At 42.5% G+C, this 27,666-nt stretch overlaps 7 protein-coding genes across 7 annotated transcripts in view; 3 read left to right on the forward strand and 4 right to left on the reverse strand.

Annotated features, from left to right (window-relative positions):
- Positions 1-27,666, reverse strand: part of LOC126563291 (40S ribosomal protein S24) — a 478,430-nt gene that overhangs the window by 65,499 nt on the left and 385,265 nt on the right. The gene's annotated exons all lie outside the window — the stretch shown is intronic.
- Positions 1-27,666, forward strand: part of LOC126563401 (U6 snRNA-associated Sm-like protein LSm2) — a 507,910-nt gene that overhangs the window by 65,316 nt on the left and 414,928 nt on the right. The gene's annotated exons all lie outside the window — the stretch shown is intronic.
- LOC126563062 (uncharacterized) lies at positions 6,045-6,774 on the forward strand. Its single transcript, XM_050219672.1, has 3 exons — positions 6,045-6,235; positions 6,318-6,523; positions 6,587-6,774. Exons 1-3 carry the CDS (start codon positions 6,045-6,047, stop codon positions 6,772-6,774), a joined length of 585 nt encoding a protein of 194 aa, XP_050075629.1.
- Positions 7,161-9,438, reverse strand: LOC126561716 (uncharacterized). The gene is made up of 2 exons (XM_050218023.1): positions 9,299-9,438; positions 7,161-9,224 (listed from the first exon to the last, which is right to left on the reverse strand). Exons 1-2 carry the CDS (start codon positions 9,434-9,436, stop codon positions 7,161-7,163), a joined length of 2,202 nt encoding a protein of 733 aa, XP_050073980.1. The 5' UTR covers positions 9,437-9,438.
- LOC126562843 (nurim homolog) lies at positions 10,137-11,006 on the reverse strand. The gene is made up of 2 exons (XM_050219433.1): positions 10,670-11,006; positions 10,137-10,595 (listed from the first exon to the last, which is right to left on the reverse strand). The coding sequence occupies exons 1-2, from the start codon at positions 10,988-10,990 to the stop codon at positions 10,152-10,154; spliced, it is 765 nt and encodes a 254-aa protein (XP_050075390.1). The 5' UTR covers positions 10,991-11,006; the 3' UTR covers positions 10,137-10,151.
- LOC126562679 (cyclin-dependent kinase 6) lies at positions 13,362-16,077 on the forward strand. Its single transcript, XM_050219242.1, has 5 exons — positions 13,362-13,450; positions 13,530-13,698; positions 13,828-13,969; positions 15,433-15,761; positions 15,852-16,077. The coding sequence occupies exons 1-5, from the start codon at positions 13,396-13,398 to the stop codon at positions 16,075-16,077; spliced, it is 921 nt and encodes a 306-aa protein (XP_050075199.1). The 5' UTR covers positions 13,362-13,395.
- Positions 21,779-27,666, reverse strand: part of LOC126563518 (BAI1-associated protein 3) — a 47,518-nt gene continuing 41,630 nt past the window's right edge. Inside the window, exons 5-11 of the mRNA XM_050220163.1 lie at positions 25,278-25,566; positions 24,992-25,193; positions 24,606-24,913; positions 23,932-24,460; positions 22,517-23,860; positions 21,936-22,179; positions 21,779-21,870 (exon numbers count right to left, since the gene is read on the reverse strand). Coding sequence (XP_050076120.1) covers positions 21,779-21,870; positions 21,936-22,179; positions 22,517-23,860; positions 23,932-24,460; positions 24,606-24,913; positions 24,992-25,193; positions 25,278-25,566 — 3,008 coding nt within the window. The remainder of the gene's footprint in view (positions 21,871-21,935; positions 22,180-22,516; positions 23,861-23,931; positions 24,461-24,605; positions 24,914-24,991; positions 25,194-25,277; positions 25,567-27,666) is intronic.

Here is a 27,666-nt window from a genome sequence, read left to right on the forward strand (position 1 = left end):
TACCCCATTCCTATCCACTCAGTTGTGTATGTGTGTGATCGTTGTTCTACGTCATCCCTTTGACTGAGTACTGAGGATCTCCACAAAGCCACAATCATATGCGTTATACACAAAACACACACTCACAGCGACGGGAACGTGTATCTACATAAAGCCGCATAAGTAAACAGCCGTGTCCCGATTGTCACGGGTACTGCCTGAATGTATGCAATCTCGGTTGGTAAATTAAAATCAAACAAAAGTTAATGAAAACGAGTGAATCGCGTATTGAAAATAGGCGCATCAGCATTGCCATAAATGTAATATACCTCATACAATGAATAGTTGCACATCAAGCAGTAATTTGAATTCGGTCGTAGATGTGAGAATAGAAACAATCAGAAGAAAGGAGCATTTCAAGCCATGAAAAGAACTAAAATATGATCGGATGAAGACTATTGAATGAAATCAAATTGATCTGTAAATTATATGCGAGGAAATTCTTATGATTTTCCGATGCCGAGACAGTTCAGTATTATTTTCAAAATTAATGTAAACAAACGACAATCGATGGACGGTCAAGCAACGTCCGGTCTGGTCTGGTGCCTGCATATGTTTCGGGAACGTAAACAAATCTTCTCCTATAGTCGGTCTCCTACGAAAGCTCTTCATATGCCGCCCGATTTGTTTCTCAGATCATGTTTCTATCTCAACGGACGTTGCACGGAACCAAAACCAAAAAAGATGGACTAATACCCAGGATAAACATTTTAAAATTTTTGTTTGCTTGCTGCTTTGCATGCCACTGTCTGCCTGCTCCCGCTATTTGCTAGCTTCTTGGTTCATTTTGTCCGACCACCGTGTCCGCCTAGCTCTACACAATGTGCAAAAAATGTAGCAACCGAGTCCGCGAAATGGAAATGTGTTGATTTAGGAAGCAAACAATGCAAAACAGTAACAAACAACTGTTCTGGCACACGGACAGCGAGTGAGCCGTGTCTGTTGCGGCAGTGTGCGATCGGTTTTGTTGTTGCATGTCCTTCGATTCAGTCACGATAACAGATTGCAACAAATGTTGCCAGTTCGATGATACCAAAATGGCAAGGTTTGTTGATGTTTGCCACGGTTCGGAAGTGGGTCGGCAACGATTGCAATCGGATATTTTGCTGGCCGTTATTTTCTTTTTGTGAATTTTTATAACGAATATCAAATTTACTCAATAGCGCATAGATTAGTGTATTCAAAAACAACTTTGTAGCATTTTTTCCAACGTTGGAGGTTTTTCATGAAGTATTTAATGGGTAACACACGTGCCTTTTTATTTGCCACTTACACTGGGTTGTGGTTTATGAAACTTTTGAAATTAGTGTAGAAATACTATGCTTTTAAAATGGATTGTCTAGGAGGAAGCCAGTGGGAGGATGGAAGGAAGGAAGCCAGAAGCCAGTCTGAAGATGGGTAGAGTAGACGAAACGAAAGTTTGTTAAGTGTAGGGTCCTGTTTTTAACCTGTGAGAAAACCTAATCTACTTTACAAATTATAACCATTTTCAGACATTTCCTCCTTCAAACCAGGAAAAGGCACCTTATCCCTGAAGAGCTCAATTGATTCGTTGCACTTTATCCTGCGCGTTCGTCAGGCGCTTCGCTGTAGATCATCTCGTATTCCATGAGAGAAATTCGATGCATTGTAGCCTTGGGCTCTAGGTGTTGTCTTCTTGTCTTTTCATGCTGATCTGTGCATTACGTGCCTCGTAGTCTCTTAGGAGCTTCCCAGAAAGTCCTGTCTCGGAATATTCGACAACTTTACAATGTCCTGGACTGCGTCTAATGACCATAGAAGATTATCTATAACATGGTTATCATGGTAAACGCTGGACGACCGATGCGAAATTATTAGACCTAAGCCTAGAAAATATTCAACAGTCAACGTAGACTCTCCTGCGGGATCGTGGAACCAAGGCTTTAAGAACACTTGGGGAGTGATCGAATACAGTATAAACTCACACAGTTCTGCCACCGAGCCATGCAGAAAGACTGTAGTTCACGCATGTGTTCGTGAGGTAGGATAATCGTATCGAAAAAGAACCCTTCCAAAGCACCTTTTTTTGGTCAATTGGTCTGCCCTTTCGTATGTTGGTAGAGCCTTCTTGATCAGGTTGAATTTATTAGAAATCACTACAAACTTTCAAGAGCAATAAAACTGCTCACATCAACAAGTATTCTGTGTGCCAAATTTGCCTTACATTTTTAATATGTGCCTTGTAGACAATTGATTTTTGTCCGTTATTTCTTACTTATCGACACAAAAAAAACTACACAAAAACAGAGTTATATTAATACCATAAATCATTAAAATTGTGCATATATTATTAATTTCCCTATGCAGCATTGCTATTGACATGATGATCGTACGCTTTGGTCGGGTTGAAAAAGCTTTACCACCGCGAGGTGAAAAATAAATTGCAATCTTACGCAAATAGGGAGCAGCATGGTAAAAGTGTACATGAAAGGAAGCAATTAAAAGCTTGCACCCAGCAGCCTTAACCTGTTTCGTCTGCTGCTCACCTTCATACGTCCCGTACTGGTCGCCTCCACAACAAATCCTGCACAGATGAAACGATTCTAATTTTGTACCCTGTTTCTCGATGGTTCCCGCCTATGTGCAATTAATTTTAATTAATCGTTCGCTTCGCACACCCTCCCTCGGTTGGGTAAGTGTTGCAAATTCACGAATATTTTCTTGGCCCACGGTGGGCCAACACATTTACCAGTTCTACGAGTCCCGTTTAACCGTTGAAAAGATCGTGCCAAGAACAAAGATCAAAGACGGAAACAATTCCATCAGCTTGGCAAACTTTCGTCACACCTTCTATCCCTTCTTAACTTTGAGCTGGATGTGGGGGGGCGCGTCCTAGGCGACCCTCGACAGCTTGGTTTAGAACTTTCAACAACAATGAAAAAGTAATCAAATCCAGCTTAGATAATCCCTGTCCCGGGGGGATAGCGTGTGGTAGGTAGCGGGGATAGGTTTGTGAGTGCCACGAATAGCTCAACGTGACTTCGTACTCCTGATGAGATAATCGTCCACCTGCACGTGTCCATTCACCCTTTCAGGTTTGGTCACAATCTAGCGCCACCAGTCTCCAAAGACACCGAGACACCCGTGCGTAGTAATGGACTGAAAACGAGTGCCCAAATGTCCTAAAAAGGAAGCCTCCAAATACTTCGCCCCTCGAATGGCTTTTGCAAAATCGACTTGAGCTTCGTATCTGGTTCTCTACATCGGGTTTTTACCGATCCGGGGGTTTTCTTTCACGTTTGTTTTTATTTCCTAGGGTTTTTTTTTCAGATTCACCGACCATTTGAGCGGATTTTTCATTTCATCGCCGATGACAATCATCTAACCACCTCACAAAACCCAGGACAATGAAGAAACACCGACCTTGGTGGGCAGTAAAAAAGCGACCCCGGGTGGAAAACCTCGAGTTAAAGCGGATTGCGTTTATTCGTCTACCGCACAGGAAAGCGAACGGCCGAGAGACTCATGGACCACCACCACCACCACCACCAGTAGAGTGGACAACCTTTTTTCCCCGCTAGAAGCTAGGAAGACACTAAACTCCGACCAGTTTAACGATAATGCCCAACCACTGCTGGCCTGGCCTGGCCTGGCCGGCCGCTTGCCTTTAGGCCGACAAACGCTGTACCAGAAGCAGAGCAGCAGCAAAATTGGTGCTTCACATTTTACGACCGACGGATTTTCAGCTGACTGCCGTATGATTGTTTGTGTGTGTGTGTGTGTGTGTGTGTGTGTGTGTGTGTATGTGTGTGCATTTTTGCTGGTTTTGCAAGTAAATTGGATTGGTTTTTATGTTTTTTTTTTCCATAATCTAAAGAATGTGAACGCGATTAAGTGAAGCAGCAGCCAGAGGATGAGAACGGGCCCTTTTCCATGATCCGCTAAAGGACATTATTTTGGTGAATGTTTGTTTGTGTGCTTGAATTGTTCGTCTCGATATATGCTGACAGATAATCGGGTGGTATTAACAGCAGACGGAGCAGCAGCACCAGCATCACCATCGTGAACAATTTCTAGCTCTGATTGTCCAAACGCAATTCTTGTCGGTACTTGTTAGCTACTCAAGAGTTGTGACTGGACATCCGTGGCTCGAAAGCGGAACTCAACAGACAATTATGTGTGGTGCTTACTGCCTGCGTGCTAACGTACAGTGATCTTAGTGAAGTAGTGCAAATTTTAAACAAATATTCGTTAAGTGTTTTCTGAATTTCGAAAGGACATAAATAAAATTTAGTAATTTTTATCCGAAACAATAAAAAAACTCATCCAGGATAAACGATTCAACAGGATAAGCTTGTTCTTGAGGCAGAATGCTTACACCTACCAGTCCAATAACCTTTAACCTTTTTGCAAAACGCATCACTCCATCACTCTCCATCACTCCATCTCAATTTGAACCAACTCTGTGGCCCTTGTGGACGGCAACAACTAAACATACTTTACGGGCTGGGTCGTCGGGTATCATTAGTATGAGAACCTATGGGAGTCTGGATATGTGTTTCTTAAAATTTTTGTAGTCCGGTCATAGTTAAAGCACATAGTGACTGCCTCTCCGATCAAGTCCTTAAGTAACTAGCCTTAAGTCCTAATCAGCTAGCTCGTGGTTCATACTCCTTTTCCGCACGCCCAGGTCGAATACACCGTCAGAGATAGTCCTTAGCAATCTCAACAGCCGTACAAGCTTCCAAGGGAATCCATATTACTGCATGGTGCTCCATAGCTCGGTCCTAACTATGATATCGTAGGGATCTTGTGCTCTTTGCATTTGCACTTTGCACTTTGGAGGATCTACCGTAGGGTAAAGTTTTGGTCTAAATGTAGGTAGGTAGCTAGGTTGCTAAAGGTAGTAAAGGTAGCTTCCGACGAAATCTATAGCAAGTTCTGCAAAGTCTGCAAAAGAGCATTCGGGATAGGATCTTGTAGACAGCATTTAGGACTCTGATGACTCGGAAGTAAGCACAGTCCACTCTGTCGGATTCGTGCCACATTTATAATTTATAATATAATAGAACTCGCGTGTTTCCCCCGTCTGGGATAACTGCTGCATCAGTTGGTCGCCCAGTTCTTCAAGCCCAGTTGGATAACGCTCGGCTGCACTGTCTTTCTGCATCTGTAGCAAACACGCATTTAGCAAACCGAGTACACCTTCTTCTTTAACCCAATTTTGTCCTTGTTTCGAGCGTATTTTTATCGTTCGAGGTTATGTTGTAACATTCAAAAACACAAAAGACATCGCACGAGTTTGATAGTTTGACAGCCCTGGTTGCTTTCAGTTGAAATATCTTCAAAGAGCAAAATACAACTGATATGAAGACATACTACGACAAAGAATCTGTTTTTATAATAACAACATTGTAAATAGGATTACAATTTATGCTCATCTTGTAATGTGCGATGTTTTGGCGATGTTTTTTTTTTATATTGTTTACATGAAGCACTGGCCAAACGAAATAATCGGGCACAGTGACAGACCAAATGTGTCAACAGATAAATATGAGTATTTATATTGTATAAAAAAAAGAAAAATTTGTAATACAATCGAGCGATTTCCGAAACACATTTCGAAATAATTTAAAGAAAATTCCAGGTCTCCTAAGGTAAGGCATATTTTTACTGCTCTCCTAAACAAATTACAGCGCTTAATTTGTGTCTTACACTGTATCCGATTTGTTTATCTTTTTCACCCACTATTTAAACACACTCATACACAGCATCCGGAAAGCGCGATAAAGAGCCGCTGGTAAGCAATGAACGTTACGTTAATGTAAGCACCAAAAATCATCCATATGCGAAACAAATGTCGATTGCATGTAAAGAAGGAAAACGAAAAATAAAACATGTGTGCGTTTCTTTCTGCTTCCAGCAACACTCGGGGCCACACGGATAACGTCGTTCGTAGCAGTGGACAACGTTCAAGTCATTCGTAAACTGGCTTAGCCCTTGTTTGGCAGAATATTAAATTACCCAAAGTGAGCTCGCGGAAGATGTCGATCGCCGTACGTTGGGCAAAGCGTCGCGTGTTCGTCACGCTAACGATCGTGATCGTGCTGTACTACTTCCTGTCTTCACCCTACCAAAAGTACCACATCAGCACCATCATCCCCGGCACCAAACCGGAAGACGTGTGGGAATTTGTGGCCGATTTTAGCCGAATGAAGAAACTTAACCCAACGATGTAAGGGAGTGGCAATCGGATTGGCAACATGAGTTCGCACAACCGGAATTAAAAACATAACTCACACCGGGTTTATTTTTAGATTAAACTTCCGCGTGCTTGCCGATCATGGGAACTTTGAGCACTGGAAGTATAGTGTCGAGTACGACGAACGATTATCACACTGGCCACATACATTCAACACCGCGGTTGGGCATTACTCCGTGAGGAAGCTACCGGAATCGGAAGGTGGCCAGTATTCGGTTGCCTCGACACACCGTACCTGCTTTTTGATGGGATTGTTTTGTGGTGAGTAAAGTGGACTGCTTATGAGAGCAATTAACACGTGGCCTTAATTTCTGCTTCATTCAGTTAACTCCAAGGGTGAGTTTAAGATGTCACGCATCCACCTGGAAGATACGTACTGCGAGGAAACGGTGTACTACCAGTGTCCATTCTTCTTCGGTCGGTTCTGCAGGCGGGAGGTTGAATTTCAGCGGACGGCCATCATGGAGAACTTGAAGCAGCAGTTCAAAAAGCAGAAAGTTTTCGGAAAATAAATCGAGACTTTGGAGAAAAAAATAAGGAAAATAATGAAGAGAAGCAAAGTACAATAGTTTTATAAAAAATTTCAATTTTAAGATATATTTTAAAAGTACATCGGTCACGTATACATACCTGTCAGCTGGTTTCTTGGGCAGAAATAACATAGAATTTTATTTCTTATAGGTTGTTCCTAACTATTTTCTAAACATAGTTAAAATTTAATAAAATAGGTCATAATTAAAAATAAATCTAACTAAAATCTAAATCAGCATAATGGATTCTATACACCAATACGTTGCGGAGTCTCATTAAAATTCCGAACATTATATAAAATATCCTTCCAATGAGTCTTAACTATTGAAGAATTTAGAGGGCATCGAATATCGATCCCATTTCACGATCATTTTCCCGATCCTCTTCTCTGACTGTTACGGCCACGCTTCGTATCGTGTACCGTTTGGAACACATCGTCCAACTTGCGTCGCCTTTTAGCATCCCTTACGATTGGGGTCTTCCCTTTTGTACCAGCAACACCACCACCACCACTGCTACTACATCCCGCCCGAACCGGCGATGGTTTACCGCTTGTGGACGGTGAGTTTTTTCCACTGGCCGGTGAAACCGATGCCGTCCGAAGTCCTTTCCCTAACCATCCACGACCGGGAGAAAGCATCCGATTTATGCCACCGCCACTTGGTGGTGTCTTTTGACACACAACCGCCTTTTTGAGCTGGTCGGGTGATTCCGGAGTACTCACCACATCTTCAATTAGATTAATAATTCTTCCTTCCGTTACGTCCACTATCTGCACCTCGTCATTGCTCGAATCATCCACCAGCTGTAGGGATGCGTTACCATCCTCCTCGTCGTGTACAATGATCCGATTGGGAAAAGCGTTGTTTTTCGTTATTTCGAACACATTATCCGCATTGTCTCCGGCGGCGGCAGGAGCGGCTCCTACCAGCGATTCAGCAAAAATGTCCACCGATGACACATTGCCCAATTCCAGCTGTTGCGACACACCGTCCGCTCCAGCCAAAGGGCCAAACATTAGCTTCGTTATCGGTGTACTGAAGGAAGGATGCCGTCGAGGTACAATGCTTGGCGATGGGACACGATCGCCTCCAATCTCGATCGGTGGCATGGTGCGTGAAGTGGCCAACAGTTCCATCAGCGAATCATCATCATCATCCGAGGAGCAAGAGTTGAGCGATTTTGTGTCATGATCGGAATCGTCGAACAGGGGAGGTGATTTGGCGATGGGTTGCGGCGAATCGGATGAACTGATAACGATTTCCGTCACCGGTGGAACCGGCTGTCCGTTCGGGATGCTTTCCACACTTAGCGATGAGCTAGACGACTTTAGCTGGCCCTGACTACGGAGAAACTTTTCGATAGGGAATCGATACCGCTCGGTGGCAAGCGCTTGTTGCGACGGTTGGGATGAGGAATATCCGTGGCTTAATATCTCCTGCCCGAACTGCATGTAGCCTTGAGAATCGGGTGCCGTTTCCGGGATGGTTCCACTCGTTTCGGGGATGGAATTGTATTCCGACAGTGTGTCCGATTCGATGCGCAATGCCGGCATTAGTTCCGTGTTGGTTTCATTCGGTTCGAAAAGTGGTTCGCTGTCGACGTAGTGAAGCGGTACTGCTTCGTTTGCATGATCCGGAGATGTTTGCTTTGCTGGGTTGTCACCCTGCCCACAACGGACGGGGGAGAGTGGTGTGTCATCCTGCTCACCAGGTTGTTCTTGACCCATTGCATCCGGTGTCATCGTTTTGCTAAGCGGACCAATACTCGATGCTGTTGAATTGTTGTCCTCTCGGGAAGCTTCCGGAGTGGCGGGTGTCACATCGATAGGAACTTCTATATTATTCGCTACACTCCAAGCTCGAAAATGCTCAACAAATGCTCTCCTTTCAATCAGTGGAAGCGTTCGACGGTAATTGCTAGCGTGTCGTCTTAGTATGAATAGTCTCGTGCATAGATACACCTTGAAGCTTCCTTTTTTCGAACGTTGCTTTTGCTGCTGCTCAATCACCTTCCGTAGATGGGTCGGATCGCGAGGGTAACAAAAATCGAGCCGCTTTAGCAACACATCCAGCTGTTCAAGCAAATCTACCGAACATACAAAGATATATCGCTTCACCGCCAGAGAACGAAGCGTTTCTAGCTGCTTTTCGCTCATAAATTCTCGTGTTTCGTCCACCACCACATACTGCCAATCGGTCTCTCGTAGGGTCGATTGCTCGCTGCTAATGTCCAGGTAAGATTTTGGCTGTACTTTGGTGCGTAACGAAGGTGCCAACACGTCCAGATGGTACCTCCAGTGGTGGAGGCGATCGTGGGTTGGGCACAAGATGAGGGAATGGTCCTCGGTTACGGCGAGGGCCGATAGGAATGCGACCGTCTGATAACATTTACCGAGGCCTGATTCATCGTTCAAGAATATTCCGGTATACTGTCAAGAAACAGAAAAACGATGGTAATGATGAATCATTCTCACAGAAAAAAAGTGACTTTAATTGCACTCACCTCATGTAACTGAGTGTACAAGAAGCGAACGGCTTCAAGTTGATGGATGGCAAGTTTCGATACGAGCTCCCGATGCACACAGTACTTACGCGACCAGTCCAGATACAGATGACCGGTGGGTTGAACCCGTAGAACCATTGAATTCGCGATTGCTGTACGAGCTCCGCCCCGAGCCACCCCGTTCAAATGAATGAAAGATTTCTGTTTTACTAATAATTCACTGCATGTTTTGTCCCTTTAATTATGTTCCTTTTAAACGCGGGAAGCGATCTCCCAGGACAGCTGTTTTGCGCCCTTTGTTTATATTTACAAACCAAAACAACGCAATGCGGATTGGATGACATGTTGACGTTTGTTGTCGAGCAGATTACGAAGCTACGTGAATCGAGCAGCCGTTCGAGCGATGGTAGTTTTTTAGCACAACCAACTTAGCACAAATCACTTCAAATAATTGTAGACATATAAAGTCAACTGGAATTTAATGTTTGGAACTATTATAACAATTTAAGATTTCATTTAAAGTGTTGATTCGTTATATATATATTTAAGTGAAATGAGTCGCCACTAGCCGACACATTTATCTTCATATTTTAGCCGCACTTAGCATGATGCTAAACCCTTCACCTTGCTATTTTCTAGCATTTATTTGCTATTTTTTCTTTCCTTTCGTCCATTCAATACACGATTCGTTCAAATGCTTTGGTTAGTTTTATTAGTTCGTCAGAGTATCCAGTTCTACTCGTTTGTAAATGCTATGAAGAAAAATAAATTAGTCAGTCAGTTTGATGAACACGCGCCGACGCCTACATATCCTGCACAATCTGTATGTTATATGGGAAGAAAGACACCGAGCTTATTTGGTGACACGCACCAACTCGGCCCGCTTCCGTTCGAGCTGATGCTGATGATACTGAAGATCGGCCTGTGTTGTGTTCCAGGCCAGGTACATGTACACACTCCAAACAATCGCAAGCAGAAAACGGTCAATTGTCATACCGTTCGTGAACCACAGCACAACCGAAAGTGCAACAAACGATGGATGACGATAGCGCTTGTAGTAATCCTGCAAATCACGTGATTTGTACGACATCGGTGGTGCGAGGTCGTTGATATCGTAATAAACATGCTTCAAGCCAATCAGTTCCGGCAAATCAACCATCAAGCTACCGCCGTACACAACAATCCAGCACAGCACGTGCGATCCAACCATCAGCCACCATAGCGTTTTGTTATGTTCCACATCGAAAAACCACAGCTGGTATTGGGTCGGTGAAGCTTTCCAGTTCTTTAGGAGCAGCTAGAAAGGAACAGAAACACAATTAAGCTAAGTCGAATTTATTCCTTTGCTGCAAAAAATAAAACAGCACTCACCAACAAACAGTACGACGATGCAATGTTGTACAAGCTCCGTTCGGCCAGCTCGAGTCCAATCGTTTTCCAGAACCGCTTTACCACCTCAGCCCGCATCGCACTGTGCTGCAGTACGAACAGAACCACCCAAATCGTATTGAAGAACAGCGGAAACAGGACCGCCCGCGCTTCGACACGGTTCGTTGGGAAGATTGCTTGGGTCGATTGCTGGGTGCGGCCAGGCGTCGCCAGGAAAATACCAAGCTTTCCCACAGAATAAAACACGGACATGAAGGACAGAAGCGAAAGCACAAAGCAAACTAGTTGCTTAAACGATAACATTTTAAAGTTCTTGATTTGAACAATCAATTTATTTGTACAATTTTACAAGAATGAAGCTCGTTTTCCGTTTTGTTTACCCGTAGCGGATTGATCTGTTTTTTTTTTGTCAATTGAGCTAAGAGTGAAGAAATCGACAGGGGCTTGTATACGCATTACAACTGACAGCATTACCAAGCTACAAATTTGAAAGGGTTATTTTTTGAAACATTATTGTAGCCCGTTTTTATCGAATATTTTATCCAATTTAAATATTCAAAAATTAATAAAAACTTAATTAAATGAGCAATAAATGACGATGGCTTTAATGTTTTGAAGTAATTTTATCCAATTGGACTTAAAAGTTGTGCTCTTTGTCAAGCTCAAATGTAAAAAGTATTTGAGCATTTTCAACCGTCTCTTACACCTAAGCTAAACAGTAAAATGTCCATTTTCCCTATGCACAATCCAGGTATGATAGTCAAATCAAGAAGTAGTGAAATGGAATTTACTTCTTACTTTACTGTTTCTTCGTATCATATTCCTAACCATATTTCATACAACTGGCTGCACGGATAGCCAAAGCGATGGCTTATTTCTAAGATTTTAGAAACATTTTGGTAACGTGGATAGGTCTCGTATTCCATTAGATAGCCGGTATGACCTATGATGGTATGAAATGCGTTGATAGTGTTTTGGTTTGGTTAAAAATGATTTCTAACGATCCTTCAACGTTATCAACACATTTCATAACTATGTTATTATTCTTAGGCTGTTTAAATCAGCTAGTTTTCATATTTTTAGAAAAATACAGAAGAAAGTATGTATATTTTTTAATAATGTAAGTAAAATCCTCATTGCAAATGAGGCATTTACTCCTTACTCTTACGCAATCCTTACTCTTCACATCATGAGCTCTAGTATTTTCCTCTGTATATTACTACTCCTTCTAAGTCAACTGACGTTTCAGCAAAACGGCCAACAGTCTCGTCATTTTGCAAAAATGGTTAAACAAACTGACACCGTACTTTTTTACATTTAAGTGTGAACAGATCGATTCGATAAACAGAATATTTCACAAAAACAACGCAAACAGAAACAAAACTGATGACGATAAAACTTCCCAAGGCAGTCTTGAGCTAACCAGTACAAAAGCACTCCGCTTGCCGAGCCTGTCTCGGGCAAAATATTAAAGGGGTTAATCAATAGAATCTCATAATGCTGCTCACAAAATATTCTAGGTGGGAGGCCTTCTCGAGTTTTTTGCTCACCTTTAAGTTTTTACTTACTGACAGTAACATTCTTAACTCATTACTATTAGATTTGTGATTAGAAGATCTATGTATTACGTATTTTCATTTTCAGCAAAAAAAAAATAAATAGATAAACTTTGAAGAACCGTAACTTGAAATCCTTGGGTAGTGCATCGGTATTGGACTACGTAAAAAATATATTTCCTTCAAAGCTACTGACTATCATTTTTTCTTGATCAGAAAGTCATGTTTTTTCGGTTGCCCGTGACAGGGCTTTAATGTCTATGTTGGGCATGAATTTTTATGTCTAAACTGTACAGGTCGGCCCGGTTCAAAATCGGGCCGAATTTGAACTGGGGTTCAAATCCCATCCGAACCTTCCCCCCGTAGTGAGGACTGACTATTCTACTTCGTATTACCGTCAAGTCTAGTAACCCATTTGATGTCATTAAGCCAAGAACAAGAAGAAGAAACTGTACAGGAACGTTAAAATTGATTCAACTCTTGCGATCTCGTGTAAATGTTTAGGCATTTTAAGCAAGATTAACGATAACATTAAAAAAAGGGCCACGATAATAATTTTCCTCGTGTCCGTCGGCGTTCCCTTTGTCAACCAACCGTGCGTCTCACTGCATTTTCCCCATCGTGTCAAATCCGACAGCATTTTCCCCTTCCTTCCCCTTTATTCGGTACAATACAACCACACACAAGCACGGGCCTGCAACACGTCAAAAAGCATTTTTCTCCTGTTTCCGCGAGATTTAGCTTTTTTGTTTGGATTTTTTTGTTTCTTCAGCCGCTTGATTGGAGTTTGATTTTGACCATCGCCGACCGGGAAGAACTAACGGTCAAAAGTGTGGTAAGCGAAATTTCGTACCCGTGCTTTCCAGCGCGCGCCAAACCGGCAGGTCCGCGTTGCATGGTGCCGGAACGTACGGTGCGTACGTCCCAAACAAAGGACTCGTTTCTTGCGGCAGCAGAGCCTTGCGACGGGGTCTGGCTGCGCTGGGAGCGAGGGTGATCGGTAGGGGAAGTAGGACGCATTCGTCCATCACCTGCCTGCAGGATATAACGGACACATCTGGAGCGAGGTACCATTGACTGATGACGCAGTGACGCTACGACGCTACGGCATTTGTAAACATACGAAATCAAGGATTCAGCCCACACCGCCGGATGCATTGTCCGATGGAAACAAGCAATTACGAAGAGCTCGGCGTGATTGGCACAGGTATGGTGATACTCGGCTCGTCGATAGCACTACTGCAAAGGATTATCTAACACACTTGTTGGTGGTTTTTGTTTTGTAGGGGCCTACGGTACCGTATACCGAGCACGGGATCTCAAAAACTCCGGCACGATCGTCGCACTGAAGAAGGTCCGTGTAGCGCTCACAGAGGATGGCGTCCCGATGTCAACGTTGCGGGAAATATTTATGCTCAAACAGCTCGATACGTTCGGGCACCCGAATGTGGTAAAGTGAGTATCCGCAACTGTCCTCCTAGACAAACTCCCCTCCAAGCAACAGGTGGTGTTTGTGCAGGGCTGTAGCCTTATCCTTTACGTTACGCGCGAACTAACAAACCGGTGTATTCTTCCCGTGCGCAGACTCCTGGATGTGTGTCAAGGACAGCGGTTGGAGCGCGAAGGACAGCTTGTACTGTTTCTGGTGTTTGAACATCTCGACCACGATCTGGACGAGTACATCAAGCGTTTGCCTCCGAAAGGCATGTCACCCAGCACGATTCAGGTACGTTGAAAAGAATGAAACGAGTTCCACACGGAGCTATTCTTACGGTACGGACCGACATCAATGATACTTTCTTTAATTGTGCTTTCCTAAATGTGGAGGGAAGGGGAGAAGACACAGAGAGAAGATAGGGCGCGGAAGTGAAGGGGACAAGATTTCAACGAAAGCGAAAACACGAACGCCACAATTCTCCAGGGTCTTAAGTACTTCCAGAAGATATTCTTTGAACACGAGCTGTTGGATGACGACGTTTTCGTGCGCGGTACAAAATTGAAGCTATTTTTCTGACGATTGAAGGTTGAAGCGTAATATTGCTATTTACGAGTCCTTTTGTACGAAGATTTTTGACGATATTCCTTATATTTCTGCCTTCGTCTCAAGGTTTTTTTTAATGCTTTCTTTGATATTTTAGTTTGGAATTTTGTGAGGCCTTGGAGGCTCTTCGAATGGATGTTGTTCAATAGACGGCCAATAAACAATAACAATGAACGTCCTAGATTATTTTGCTCCACTAACCTAGGCTCCACCTTACGGCGGTGCAATAATAGAATAGACTATCTGGTTATAAGGAAAAATAGCGAGAGTATATGACGTCCATATTTCTTGCGGTGTTCATCCAGATGATAGACGAATAGCCTAGAAGAGGTTGAAATTTTGTTTTACTGAAGCTTCATCTGGTTTTTGAACATCCTTCTGGTGTATGCCCCTTGTCAAGACTCATGATCTACAGCAGATCGCAACGCCATATAGTTCATGGAATGTTTTGACATTTGCTTTTCCGCCGAACTAAGGCTGCTGAACTCACCCTTTTGCTAGCAAACAAAAACAAACGTTACTTTCGTGACTTTTTGTACAAAACTTGAGCGAGAACAAATTACCGCGGGCTTAAAACCGAAGCAAATGTCAGTAAAAAAAAGCTAACAGGGTGCGTAGTTTGCATAATAGTTTTGTTTCGATTACCTTATGTTCTAGTGATCCACATATATGGTAATTGAATTTGTATCACGTTTAAATGATTCAATTTCGCAACAGCTACGGACAAAAAAATCGAGGAATAGCAATTTAAGATGAGTTATGCCCTTTTACGTCTTGATAAATCGATCGATCGATTTTTGTTAAAAAAAAAAAGGTTACAGCAATTGTAAATCCTGCTATGCTAAGTGAGGTTAAATTAATTCAATTTGTTCCATTGAAGATTCTTACGAACGGAAAACGGGCATTACATTTTATAGGCGGTCCGCAAAAAAAAAAAATATATATATATATATTATTGACACGCGATCCAAAATGAATTTCACAGCCCTGTTCTTAGCGCCGTATGCGTTCTTAGTCTCTACTTGTTCGTAAGGCTTTCTTTTTCAACTTTTAAGTTATTTCAAATAGTAAAATCTTTAGGCTTTAGTTGCTAGAAAGACTACATAACAAAATTATACTTATATTAATTTTTTCTGTTCCTCCCGTAGCGACTATCGCGCGAAATGCTTACCGGTATCGATTTTCTGCACTCACACCGCATCATCCACCGTGACTTGAAGCCCCAGAATCTCCTCATCTCGAGCGATGGCCACCTAAAGCTGGCCGATTTTGGGCTCGCGAAAACGTACGACTTTGAGATGAAGCTGACGACGGTGGTGGTAACGCTGTGGTACCGTGCACCGGAGGTACTGCTGGGCGAAGCGTACAACAGTTCGGTGGATATCTGGAGTGCGGGCTGCATCATTGCGGAAATGTTCCAGCGGCAGGCACTATTTCCCGGTACGGCGGAAGGCAATCAGTTGGAGAAAATATTCGAGTAAGTAACATCGCCCGAATACACAATCAGGAACAGATGGTTAGGAGGTGATAATATTTATTTTTTTTTTTCATTTTTTTTTTTCAACAGATTAACAGGTCGCCCATCGGAAGCACAGTGGCCGAGAGGGATCTCGATAGTGCGGGAAAACTTTCGCTCTACCCAGCGGCGAGAACCGCGTGAATTTTGTCCCAAATTGTGCGATAATGCGAACGATCTCTTGAAAAGCATGCTCGCGTTCAACCGACACGAACGTCCGTCGGCGAGACAGTGTCTAAATCATGCCTACTTCACACAGGAACCGATGCCGACGTAAGGAACGAGGAAAGCAAGGAACAGGATACAAGCAAAAGCGAAGCAGTATAACACAAATGCTTTCTGAACGGGTAAGGATGTGAAGCAGATAGGTACAGGCGCTTGGACACAATCAAACTCGTAACAATTCCACACCTCCTACAGTGTCGAACAAATCAATCAGGACCACTTAATTTTGAAATCATTTTGAGGCAAAGTAAACAGGAAGGATTTTCAATTTTCAATTAAATCATTTAATCCTTTTCAAAACGTTGCATTGAATCTAAGCTAAATCAATCAGGGAACAAGTTTCGATAAGCATGTTGGCACTCGTATGAAAAAATTTCCAGTATCCGGTTGTGAGCTTATAATTCTTTTCATCTTAGTCTTGTGTATATTGATCCATCTTACAGCCTTATACCGGGCTTACCTGTGTAGATATAAATATTTCGTAGGGTGCCCTTTTTTCCTATAATTGCTCGTGTTACTCGGGGCCATGTAACTGATGGCCGAATGTTGGTTGCGGCATCGCCGAATTAAAGCTCGCTTGAATTTGTGTGGCAACAACATGTTCTGCATTTGCGTTGCACCTTAATTGTGAATCGAACGCGCAATTTGTTGGATGTCGACAACCCAAGCAAATTAATGTCGAACGTCTGTTCCGATCATGGTGCTTTACACCACTGGATGTCACTGTACTGTCCTGCTACTTACTGACATATTCAGCTCGTCCATTTTTGGGTTATTTTTTCCGCAAAAAGTGTTGAAACTTGTCATCTCAAAGTCGGAAATAACGGCGGTCCTATTGATTTGTTCGACAGTGTGTCTGTGAACCAATCTGAAACTAGTGTCAAGTAAACGACTGCCAACGAAAATTGATACTGCTACTATGCTACTATCGTACGATCTTATGAAAATATTTGGTATTTCCGCTACTCCGTCACAGCCATATTTTTTGTTTCTTTTTTTCGTTTTGCTCGATATTTTTTTAGGTTGTAAGTAAGAGCAGGAGACAAACCACAACAAAAAAAGCTACATCGAAAACAAAAATCCCTCAAAGCGCTAGTGGGTCGTTTGTTTAGTAGCAAACTACTTATTTTTCGATTTCCAATAGCACAAAACCCCGAACTCGATGGATTTCACATTATAGCGTTACATATTATTGTTTAAATTGAAATTTTTTTTTTTTTTAGTGTTGGCTTGCTTTGTCTTATTTTGCGCCATAGAATTGTAAGCGAATGTATACATGAAGTGAATTTTATCAATTAGTAGTTTAATAAATGCAAAGTGCAACTGGCGAATCGATTTGAAGCACAATGAGAAAATGAAAAATAAGAGAAACCGAAGGATCTACAACGATCGGATGTATCGGAACAACAAAGACTTGCCCGTGAGCCGCCTCAGGCAACTATTTTTGTTTTGATAGTGTTTTAAACAGATATCGTTTTGTAGTTGTTTTTTTTTTATTCATACATTTTGATAATACTCGAAAATACTGATTTCACAGTCGCTTGGTACATATGATTCCCTTTTTGTTGTTGTTGTTTTCCGTCACACACACACATACATACACACACTTACATACTGATCGTGAATCCGATTTTAGTTTTCGTGCACTTTTAATTGTCCATTAGCGTTTTCTTTTTCATTTCTTCATTTGGTGGCTCCAATGTTCACAATTTGTTTTCCTCATCCTACTCCACCGATACAAGAGTTTCCCTTCTTTTTTTCAGTATGAATAGTATAAGTCTTATGTGTTTGTTTGTTCTGTTTGTTTTAAATGCGTTTTTTACTTTTCTCTTCTTGTTTTTAAGTTTGTTTGCTTTTGCTTTTTTGTTTTTGGTTTTTTGATAGCGTTGGACTGCCACGATCGTCGTAGAATGGATTAATCATGTATAGAGACATTTACCCGCTCTTGTATGTGTGTATATTTGTAATGTATATATATTTATGTATGCATGTATATATATATATATATATAGTTTATGGTAGTTGTACAACATTCAGTTAAATTCTTTGATTTCCAACAATTAAAATCCGGCATTCCAGCGAAGGAAAAAACGTATTTAGCTAAAAGAGTAAAAACACAATTCCCTCATTCGGTCACACTTTACAATACAACATACACTACTAACGCACGCACACCGGACGCGTCCTGTTCGTGTTTGGGGGTTTATCGCACAATAAGCGACAAGGGAGTTTTAGTTTGCGCGCGATTGTGGGGCGTTTAAAAAATGGTGTACAGAAAAATATTTTTTTATAATCAATATAGTGTGCTGCTGCGTGGCCGCTGCTCGGTATAGACTTAGCATTAAACGATAGACTTCTTTGGTTTCGGTATTTCTCTGCATCGCTCTTGTACGAGAAGTTATTAGCACGGTTAAAGGATGTGTGTGCGCGTGAAGTATGGGCGTGTCACTAATACGGCATCAGAAAATGAAACACACAACCGGAGGACGACAGACAGCAAAAACTGGTTTTTAAAAACATTTTGCTAGACTATTGTTTTACAAAGTTTATTGGTTTGTTTTTTTTTTGGCTCTTCATCTTCCCTTCACATTAATTACTAACTTCACGATTTTGTTATCGTTAAATGAATTTTGATTTTTTGTTGTTGTTCTCTGATTCTCCTCATTCCTACGGATGAGTTGGATCATTCTTAAAAGGGATCGCACGGGTAAAATGGTTGTACTGCCTGCTTGTAAGGATGTTAAGCTTGGCCTGTGTATCTAAGATTACGGGTAGGGATGATTGATGAACTGGGAAAGCAAGCGCATCCTTTTAGCTTTACTTCAACGTTTAGCGTGTGTTCTTCTTAAGAAAGAGTATCGTCCCTTGCGATGATCGTGACAGTGCTTTAGCTACTACTACGACTACTGCTACTGCTACTACAAACTACATCCTACTGCTGCGTGAACGTCGATGCGGAGTGGTTTATACAAAATGGCGCACGAGATGGAAAGTAGATCACACTCGATCGATGAAACGAAGCCGAGTTTAGGAGGATTGTTTAAGAACTAGTTTAGGAAGTGTTGTTTTGTTAGGGTGTATGGGTTCAGTTTCACTAGAAAAAGGCTGCTCTAAGAAAGGGTACGCGGTGTGTATTTGTGTTTTTATTTCTTCCTAAAACGTGAGTGTATATAAGGTAACTTTTTTTAGTTTTTGTTTTTAGTTTTAGGAGTTTTTTTTTCAGATTCGCCATCGTTAACATGTTTCGAATTTCGAGTGCTTTACCATTACAAAAATACATAAATTACACACATCGTTATTTTTGTGATAGAGGGCAAGCTTAGTCCGTTAGTCTGTCAGTGACATCACTGCAGGATTGGCAAGCTGTTGGAAAAATTTGGATGTATAAAGATATAGAAAAAAAATACTCGCTATACAAAAATAGAGAATACAGCTTGTTTGATAGTTTCCTGGCTATTACCCTTTGCCTAGCTCTTCTTTGTCCCTTTTTTGTCCTCGTCCCTAAGTACTAGTGATGGATGTGTTCAAGTTCATTTTCCATTTAGCTATCGTTAGTAGTAGGTGGTGTAGGTACATCGAGAAAACGAGACACTTATCAGTTCGTTTCGGATTTTTTGGTAGTTCGGGTTGGTTTGTTTTTGTTCGTGATGAGATTACTTGTACATCTGGATACTGTAGCGGTGAATAGCGATCATACACCACACACACACACTAACATTTCCCAGTTTTGGTTAGTTTAAAGCTTGGCCATTTTGGTAGAAAATACGTGCGAATCGGGCGCGCTTATCTGTACAAGTTTGCCACTCTGTGCCTACCTAGGTGCTATTGTTTGCCGGTTGATGTTGATGCTGTGCAGTACAGTAACACATGCATGTAAGTAATTGGTTTCTAATAAGTTGAGGTGCAGAAATTGCTACTACCGTACATGTGGAGCCATCTGTGTGATTGAAGCCGCTACTAAAGTAACTTTCGTGTTCGTTTCGCTATATAATTAGTAGTTTTTTGGGGTAGCACATCTAAGCTCGACATTTACCATTACTCTAATGATAGGTAAAGCGTAGTAAGCGAGTGTCATTTGGCTGTGTACTGAGGTTGTGATTTGAGCGAAATAGAAAGGAATAAACACAATAATTCACCGATTCTTGGTGGCTACATTCTACACAGTAATGATAAAATAAAACCCTTCATTTACACACCTCAGCTCATCAACACACATTCGCCATTGTTTGTAGGTTATACACTCGCTTGCTCACAGAGGGTGCGCACTATGAAAATTGGTGTGTTGGCGTGTCTTAACTATACAAAGGATGAAGCGTATGATAGGCAAGAGAAGGAAGGGAGCAGGGAAAAGGGGTAAAGGTGTGCGCCTTTCGTACAAAAAAAGCAAACAGTGTTGCTTCCGTATTCTTATCCGTTTGGCGACTTCCTAGAGTCATTATTCATTCATAAGAAAATATCTGCAGTTCAGTGAAAATTTACAGCTTAAAAGTTAATCGTCCGCATGTGTTTGGTTATGTTTCTTTTCGGTTACTCGTTGGTCATTAACTCGATGCTATTTATATACCACAAACATGCACCTTGATCCACTTACACACACTATCTCTCTTTCTCTCGCATCCATTCGTCTTCGATCGTTCCCATGATTTTCGTTAGCTTTACTTGGTAATAGTTCATTGTAGAAGACAGATCATTACAATGTATATAGTTCCTTACAAAGGGTTTTGAATTGTATATGTATCGATTACTAACAACCCATCGTTAGCTCTATCAAATCCACATTCACTTCCTTCTTTAATTGATTGATACGTTCACGATCATCGATGCTACTTTTTCTTAAAAAATTACCCAATGCATTACGCTTCATTTTACGATCGTTCCGGGTCCTGCAAAGCAAGCTAGTTTGGGAGAGATTTGAAATTGGATACATGAAGTTTTGTGTCCGGCAGACAGACAACATCCTTACGCGTCCTTCCCGTAGTAGTTGTACATTATATCGTTAAAAATACATTTTCCCTAGTAGTGTCATTAGTACGTTAATATTAAATTTTATCCGGGTACGAAATACCACTGTACCGATCACCAAACATTACATACACACACAAACTTACACATTGATTACAACTACTTCGTAGCAAGGATTGAGTTGATCGACACATCTATATGGTTTGACATTAGTGAACGCCACAGTACTATGGTAGAGAAGGATCCTTTAACAGGATGCCTACGGCCGACAATGGTGGCTTGCTGCACAGTTGCATGCCCTACAGGTTTGTACATTTCAACTACGCTTAGCATTGCTACAGAAGTACATGCTTTGTAAGGATTTATAAGAAGGCAATTGGTTGGCTAAGATGTATGATGTAAAACACAGGGATCACGATGCGAACGGCATGGGTAATTTAAAAAAATGCATTAAGTCTTACAAGAGCTTTTGGTTGCTGATGCGTGATTCGGTGCACTCTAACATGTATATGTATATATGTATATAAATTCTCTCTACCATGCGTAAATGTTGCTGATCTATCATACCATCACTATCCATATTAGGTTTACAAGAATGATGCTCTGCATCAAGTGTTTCGTTTCCTGTGCGTGAATGTTTGTTGTGAGCTCGAACAATTCTCATGTTAGGCTGTTAAGCAAGCCGCTTGCGCCTTAAACGATACAATAGATAGATAGGAACAAGGTTCCGAACTGATCTACCTCTTCCGGCGTGGGTTGTGTTTAATATCTCTTCTCCGTTAGCAAATTTCTTAACCAACAACACGAGCCTTCTGCTTGCGCAGAAAATCCATTGCATTTTTGTCGTTAACACGTCCCTCAAGTATTTGCAAAATTGGATGACCTAAAAGTGAAGAGCGCAGGGTAAGTAAAACACGAATTTCGACAAACTACATCATTAATTCTTACTTTTATCTTTCATTTCCAGCAGTGGCAGATCGATCTGTGCGAGACCGTTAAAATTATCGATGTTAAAGTTGGTGGCCACACCGGGTATGTTGTTCAGTGCCAGGAATGCTTCGCCCGCGAAGTCGTTTGCCGTCAGCACGTCGTGATCCATCACGGTGAATACTATCATGGCCGATTCTACCTGGCACTGTTCCTGGGTGACGGAAAACTCGAAACATTCGTCAAACACCGGGTTGAGCGTTTTCTGTAGAAGGTGTGGAAGGAACATAAACAAAAGAATGATTTATCAAAAAATAAAAACGTTATCTATTGCAGTTGTGTAGAAACTGAACCGGTTCGTCGAATACCGTTTGTAATCGTTTTCTAATAAGCGCTTGCTATTTTTAAGTTCACACATTTTTTCAAGCTGTTCTGGCAACACTGCCGCGCTGCTGTCAGCTGTGAAACGTAAACAAACAATACTCAAACAGCTGATCATGTACTGCAGAGAGTTTGTAAAGGTTTCTAGCTTATTTAACGTGATTATTTTGCTAGTATTTTTGAAATAAACCCTTTTTTACATTTTGCTTAGCCATCCCTACCTTATGCACATTGGTCTGCTGTTCGGAGCAGTGCGAAAACACCCTCCGGGGCAACAGTTCGATAATCACGAACGGATCGCTGAAACCATTTGGATCTAGTGGAATCACATCTTTAGCGTGCAAAATTTCCACACACAGTGAATCGTGGTTAAGGTACGCCTTGACCGACAACGAACCGAGCGACGTTTGACCGATCGTGTTGAGCTGTTCCTGTAGCCGTTGCATATAGAACAGATCGATCAGATGGTCGGTATCGGTTTTGTGATACTGCAGACGCTGTTCCACTCGCCAGAATGTGTCACTGTGCAGAATCTCCGGTGGCAGCCCGAGCCCCTCCGCATTGAAGAACTCGCCGAGTAGTTGAAGCGCCCCGTACATACGATCGTGAAAGTTGGTTGGCTTTTCGCCTTCACCACCGGCATCCATCTGTTTGGCAAATTCCGTCAGCACGCTATTCCAGATGAGCGTCATGGCGCGGTAAAAGTTTTGCGACAGTAGCGTTACGTTGAGCGTTGCCAGGTGAGAGTCGAGATATTCCAGCAGTGGCATTACTGCTTGATTGGCGGGCAGCGAATCGGGCGACCAAGCCAGATGGAAAACGGATTTTTGCAACGGACCTTGCATTGATGCCGTTAGCTTCGTGAGCACTCGATCGGCCTTTGCTTCCAGCTGAGCGATCGTATTATCTAGCAAGGTTTCTGCGTTTTCCGGCAGCTGATGCGTTTCGGGATGAAACTCAGCCAATCCACGGCGTACATACTCCAGATTGTTGACGATCACACAAAGCTCATCGGTTGAGCGGGGTTGCTGTTGCGCTTGCTTGTCGTAATATCCTGTGCCACCACCGTCGGTCATCCCTTGGTGGATGAGATCCGAGTAAACGTTAGCCGTCGTGCAGACCAGATCAATTATGAGCGTTTCGTAGTGCGCCCCGGAACTGTGATCCGGCCAGGCAAGATTTTTCCAAAACTCGCGTATCTGATAGAAGCACGAGGCCGTATCGATGGACGATGTGCTGTGCCGCACGATACGTTCCCCTTCGCACACCTGATCGACACTAACGGCTGCCTTGATGCGCTGAATCGCCTTCGTTTTGCTGACCGAAATCCATCGCTGAACGGCAGGTTCGAACCATTCGTGGAAGTTTTGCAGTCCGAGCGGTTTCTCCGGCGGTTGCGGTGTTACGGACAGGTGAGACTTCATGTTATGGAACTCTTGCAGTGCGAAATAGATCTCAAACGGTGCGGTATCGGGTTCCCGATCGTGGTCCAAAATCGTCCAGTGATTGACTATCGTACCGGGTAGCTGGCCACACTCGATTCGATTGGTTACCTCCTCCGCAAGCTGAATAAAATGAAGAAAGAGGTTAAAAATCTTCAAACATCTTTTTCCCCAATAATTTTCGCAGCACTCACCAACGAATCAAACTGCTTGTAAACGATGCTAAAGTACTGGATGCCGTTGGTCGAATCGAACAGTCCATGATAGTAGGTGATGCCCAGCTGCAGATCCGCTATCAGTATCGTTGTATAATGTACCAGCGGGTTCGGCGATCGTTGCGATTCCCGTAACTGCGCCTGGGACCACGTGGTGGAACCTTTCCGCAATGCTCCCACTATCTCGCCCCGTACGCCTTTGCTGAAGGGGCTTACCTGCCGGAAGGCTCGCATTGAACCGAGCAGCCCGAGACAGCGCAGCAGATACTCTAACCGTACGAGCGAGGGAGGATGTAGGGCGGGAAATATTTCCCGATGGCGACGCATCTGGCAGAGCGATCGTTCGACGAAACCGTTCAACGAGTCAGCCAACCATTGTTCCAGCTCGCGCGTCAAGGGTTCGTTGTTGTAGTTGTTGATCCACAGCTTGTCCACCTCGATCAGCTGCCGGTGGACGAACTTTGTATCGAGGGGCTTTTTGCGATTGATTCGTATGATAGCTACCAACCTGTGGCACAAATCGGGAAGCAAACGCCATGATTTAAAAATAAATCTCAAAAATACGAATGTAAAACGAATTTTGCAGACTTTCTTTAAGGACAGTATTTGAGGAATTCTGTAAACTGAGAACTTAATATTTTCTTGTGACTTACTTTGCTAAAGAAATTTGTAGATCCGATAGATCACTTTGCACAGCCATCTGGTGAAGGATGGTTAGCGACGGTCCGGCCAACTCGCCATTCCACTTCCAGGCCGGATCGAAGGCGTTCAGCTCATGCATCATGAAGATTGTCTGCAGTCGTTCAAACTTTTTCACCTCGAGCGTGTTGTCCTCCTCCGAGGTGCCGCGGTCCTCCCTCGTCGATAGCCACATCTTCAACCGTATGCGACCCTGCACGGAGCTGCGTGAACTACGTGCCTCCAGCTTGAACCAACCCTCCAAGCCAGTTGAAGGAATATCCTGCAGAATATAGGAAAGTAGAATTATTGCTTCTGTTAAAGGAGCTTAACGGCACAAAAAAAAGGGGGAAACACTTACACAGACTGGAATATTGATAGAACCGAGGAAGTCGTCCTGCGAGCCTTGACGGGCCGACTGGCATACCTGTTTGAAAAATCTACCTAAACCCCTAACGCCCCTCACTTCGTTCAGTCGCGATACAGCGTCTAGCACACTGCTCTCGTCGTCGTGGTCCCAAATGTCCAGATGTAACTGATCCGAATGGATATCGTCGATGTCACTGTGTTGGGAAGCAATTTAGAAAGATAATTTGAAGGAGCCGTTCTTTTTATGCGAACCGAACGATTAATCAAACTTTACGTACAATTTAAACTTCTCATTCCACTTCGGACACAGTGTGTGCGGTTTGACGGAGGTCGCACGGATGAATTTTGCCGGCACCGGGCCAACCGAGTCCCGTTGCTGGCGGCCATCCTTACGCTTGAAGCTCAACCGAAAGCTGTGATGTTTGCGCAGCTTCCCATGCTCGGGCGAATCGAGACTGTCCATGCCGGTGTCGGAGAGGGTGCGCGGTGTCATTGGGGGCTGTGGTGAGGGGGGTGGTGGTGTACCAGAAGGCTGAATGCCGAGCATACAATATGGATCACTGAAACCTGTGAAAAAAGCCGAAAGAAAGAAAAAAAACAAGGAAAAACAGTCACACCGACGGTACTACGATGATTTATAAATGTTCAATAATTCTGACTGCTTCAGGAAACAACAAAAATGGAAAAGAACTCCCGGGAGGAACGCAATAATTTATCGTTTGTCGGTACGCACACCGTTAATAAGTATGGAAATTCATTGCGTTTTTGTACTCGAAAACGGAAACAGATGTAACGGTGCAGAGAAAGTTAGGCAAAGGCTCAAGCGAAAGTAATCGTACCGTTACTGCGCAATCCATTTATCACAGTTCTTTACGGGGCAGTGATGCCATACTGCTGCTTTAGTCCCCGGCACAGAAAACAAACTTCGCCGCATCATTATATCCTTTTTCGAAGGAACGAATCCTTTTGCCTGTAAGGGCGTTTGTTAACAAATGTGTTCTCTGGTTTTTAAGTGCGTGACGTTTCAATTACAAAGACTGACGATCGGTAGCGTTAACCACGAGCCAGTCGGCTTCAAAAGCCGCAAAAGGTGTCGCAAAGATGAGAATATGCAAATTTGTATTTCCATCCCATGAACAATAGCGTTCCTTCTCTCCGCTCTGTACCGCTTCTTGGAAGGAAAGAGGCCGGCATTTTTTGACGGTGACATTGGACAGACAGTTTACTCTCCTGCGGCAACAGTAAGCAGTCTCTTCCTAGCCGAGTTGGCGGTGGTCGGAGTGGCGATTGGCGTAAATCATTAAAATTTATCACCTTAAAAAAGGTTTCGTGCGAAATCGACCTAAGTTCACTGACTCGAGATGCTTGGATATATAATAAGAGAGCGAACGAGGTGACACAGCATGCGGTTATCCTTTAATCCGCCGCACTAAGAGGCGTGGTATAGAACAAACCACGGCCGAAAATAGCTTGTTGGTGTTTTGTCTGGAAAACTATGATAAAATGTGTGGCGTCAATGATGGTGGAAGGGTTCACAATTATCTATTTTAGGATTTTAGGTGTTTAAACAATAAAAGCTGCTATCTAATTTTTACATGCTTGTTAAGTGTAGAATTATCATGTATCCTATTATAAAGAGGAATAAATATGGAATAAGTATCATCGATTGGTAGGAGACAGAGAGAGATATCAGACAAAACGCGAGGAATAACTATCCAACTACTTCAAACTCCAATTTGAAAAGAGAGATCAAGTACTGGGCGCCTCCATCATTAGAATATTTTCATTTTATGCGTGAAACATGCTAATGACTCTTTCGTTTGAATGGCCCATTGATAAAGATCCGCCATAAATAAATTTTTTATGCGTTTAGAAGCAGTGCATAAAACATTCAAAAATAATATTAAAACAATTATAGACGAATGTTAAATCGTGATAATTGTGATTCCCAAGGATATTTACAATTGATTATTACGGTCCAGTGCCGTATTGTCAGTTCCCAAGGATATTTTAGTATTTTTTTCAGTTTTATATTACAACAGAATAGTTCTTCAGAAAATAAGGTAGAGAGTTGTCATACACAAATAAAATAAATAAGAATAATTCTTCGAATCAAATTTAGTGTTCTTTTAAGAACCGTAGCTTTATTCTTAATTTTTTTTTTATTTAATTTAGTTTTAATAACATCCTCATTCGTTTTATTTCAACTGAGATTCAACTGAGCAATGAGATTTAGTAGAACGTAAAATCTTTAAAATTGTTTAGAGAAATAAACAAATTATTGCTTTTCGAAGCATGTCGTTAAAGGTAGAGCTATCAAGCGTTCGTGTGACATTCGAAAGTTCTATAATGAAAAGGATGATATATTATTATTCCTTACACAACAATACAACGTTAGCTCAAATGACCCTTCGGTGTGGTTATCCATTCTACTCGTAGCTAATCTAATCTTACATTTCCGACCATTCCGACCACTATACCTCGATATTGACAATATTATTGCATCGCATCGTGCTCCAATCAACCGACAGTGGGCCCATGGCCCACAGAACAGCAGCAGCCGATAGTTTCATTTACAATATCGGTACAGCACGTTCCGGTTATTAATTATAACGTGGAATATTTCGTACCGTTACCGGCGACATTCTACTTCACCGTACGACCACA

This window comes from Anopheles maculipalpis, chromosome 3RL, assembly GCF_943734695.1.
Source record: "Anopheles maculipalpis chromosome 3RL, idAnoMacuDA_375_x, whole genome shotgun sequence".
In the NCBI taxonomy this organism is placed as follows: domain Eukaryota; kingdom Metazoa; phylum Arthropoda; class Insecta; order Diptera; family Culicidae; genus Anopheles; species Anopheles maculipalpis.

Bases quoted from the DNA above. Each gene is read 5' to 3' on its own strand.
- LOC126563062 (XM_050219672.1), top strand. From the start codon at position 6,045: ATGTCGATCGCCGTACGTTGGGCAAAGCGTCGCGTGTTCGTCACGCTA. The intron at 6,236-6,317 runs GTAAGGGAGTGG...GTTTATTTTTAG, and splicing joins AAGAAACTTAACCCAACGAT to ATTAAACTTCCGCGTGCTTG. The intron at 6,524-6,586 runs GTGAGTAAAGTG...TGCTTCATTCAG, and splicing joins TTTGATGGGATTGTTTTGTG to TTAACTCCAAGGGTGAGTTT.
- LOC126561716 (XM_050218023.1), bottom strand. From the start codon at position 9,436: ATGGTTCTACGGGTTCAACCCACCGGTCATCTGTATCTGGACTGGTCG. The intron at 9,225-9,298 runs GTGAGTGCAATT...GTTTCTTGACAG, and splicing joins TGTACACTCAGTTACATGAG to TATACCGGAATATTCTTGAA.
- LOC126562843 (XM_050219433.1), bottom strand. From the start codon at position 10,990: ATGTTATCGTTTAAGCAACTAGTTTGCTTTGTGCTTTCGCTTCTGTCC. The intron at 10,596-10,669 runs GTGAGTGCTGTT...GTTCCTTTCTAG, and splicing joins CATCGTCGTACTGTTTGTTG to CTGCTCCTAAAGAACTGGAA.
- LOC126562679 (XM_050219242.1), top strand. From the start codon at position 13,396: ATGCATTGTCCGATGGAAACAAGCAATTACGAAGAGCTCGGCGTGATT. The intron at 13,970-15,432 runs GTACGTTGAAAA...TTCCTCCCGTAG, and splicing joins TGTCACCCAGCACGATTCAG to CGACTATCGCGCGAAATGCT. The intron at 15,762-15,851 runs GTAAGTAACATC...TTTTTTCAACAG, and splicing joins CAGTTGGAGAAAATATTCGA to ATTAACAGGTCGCCCATCGG.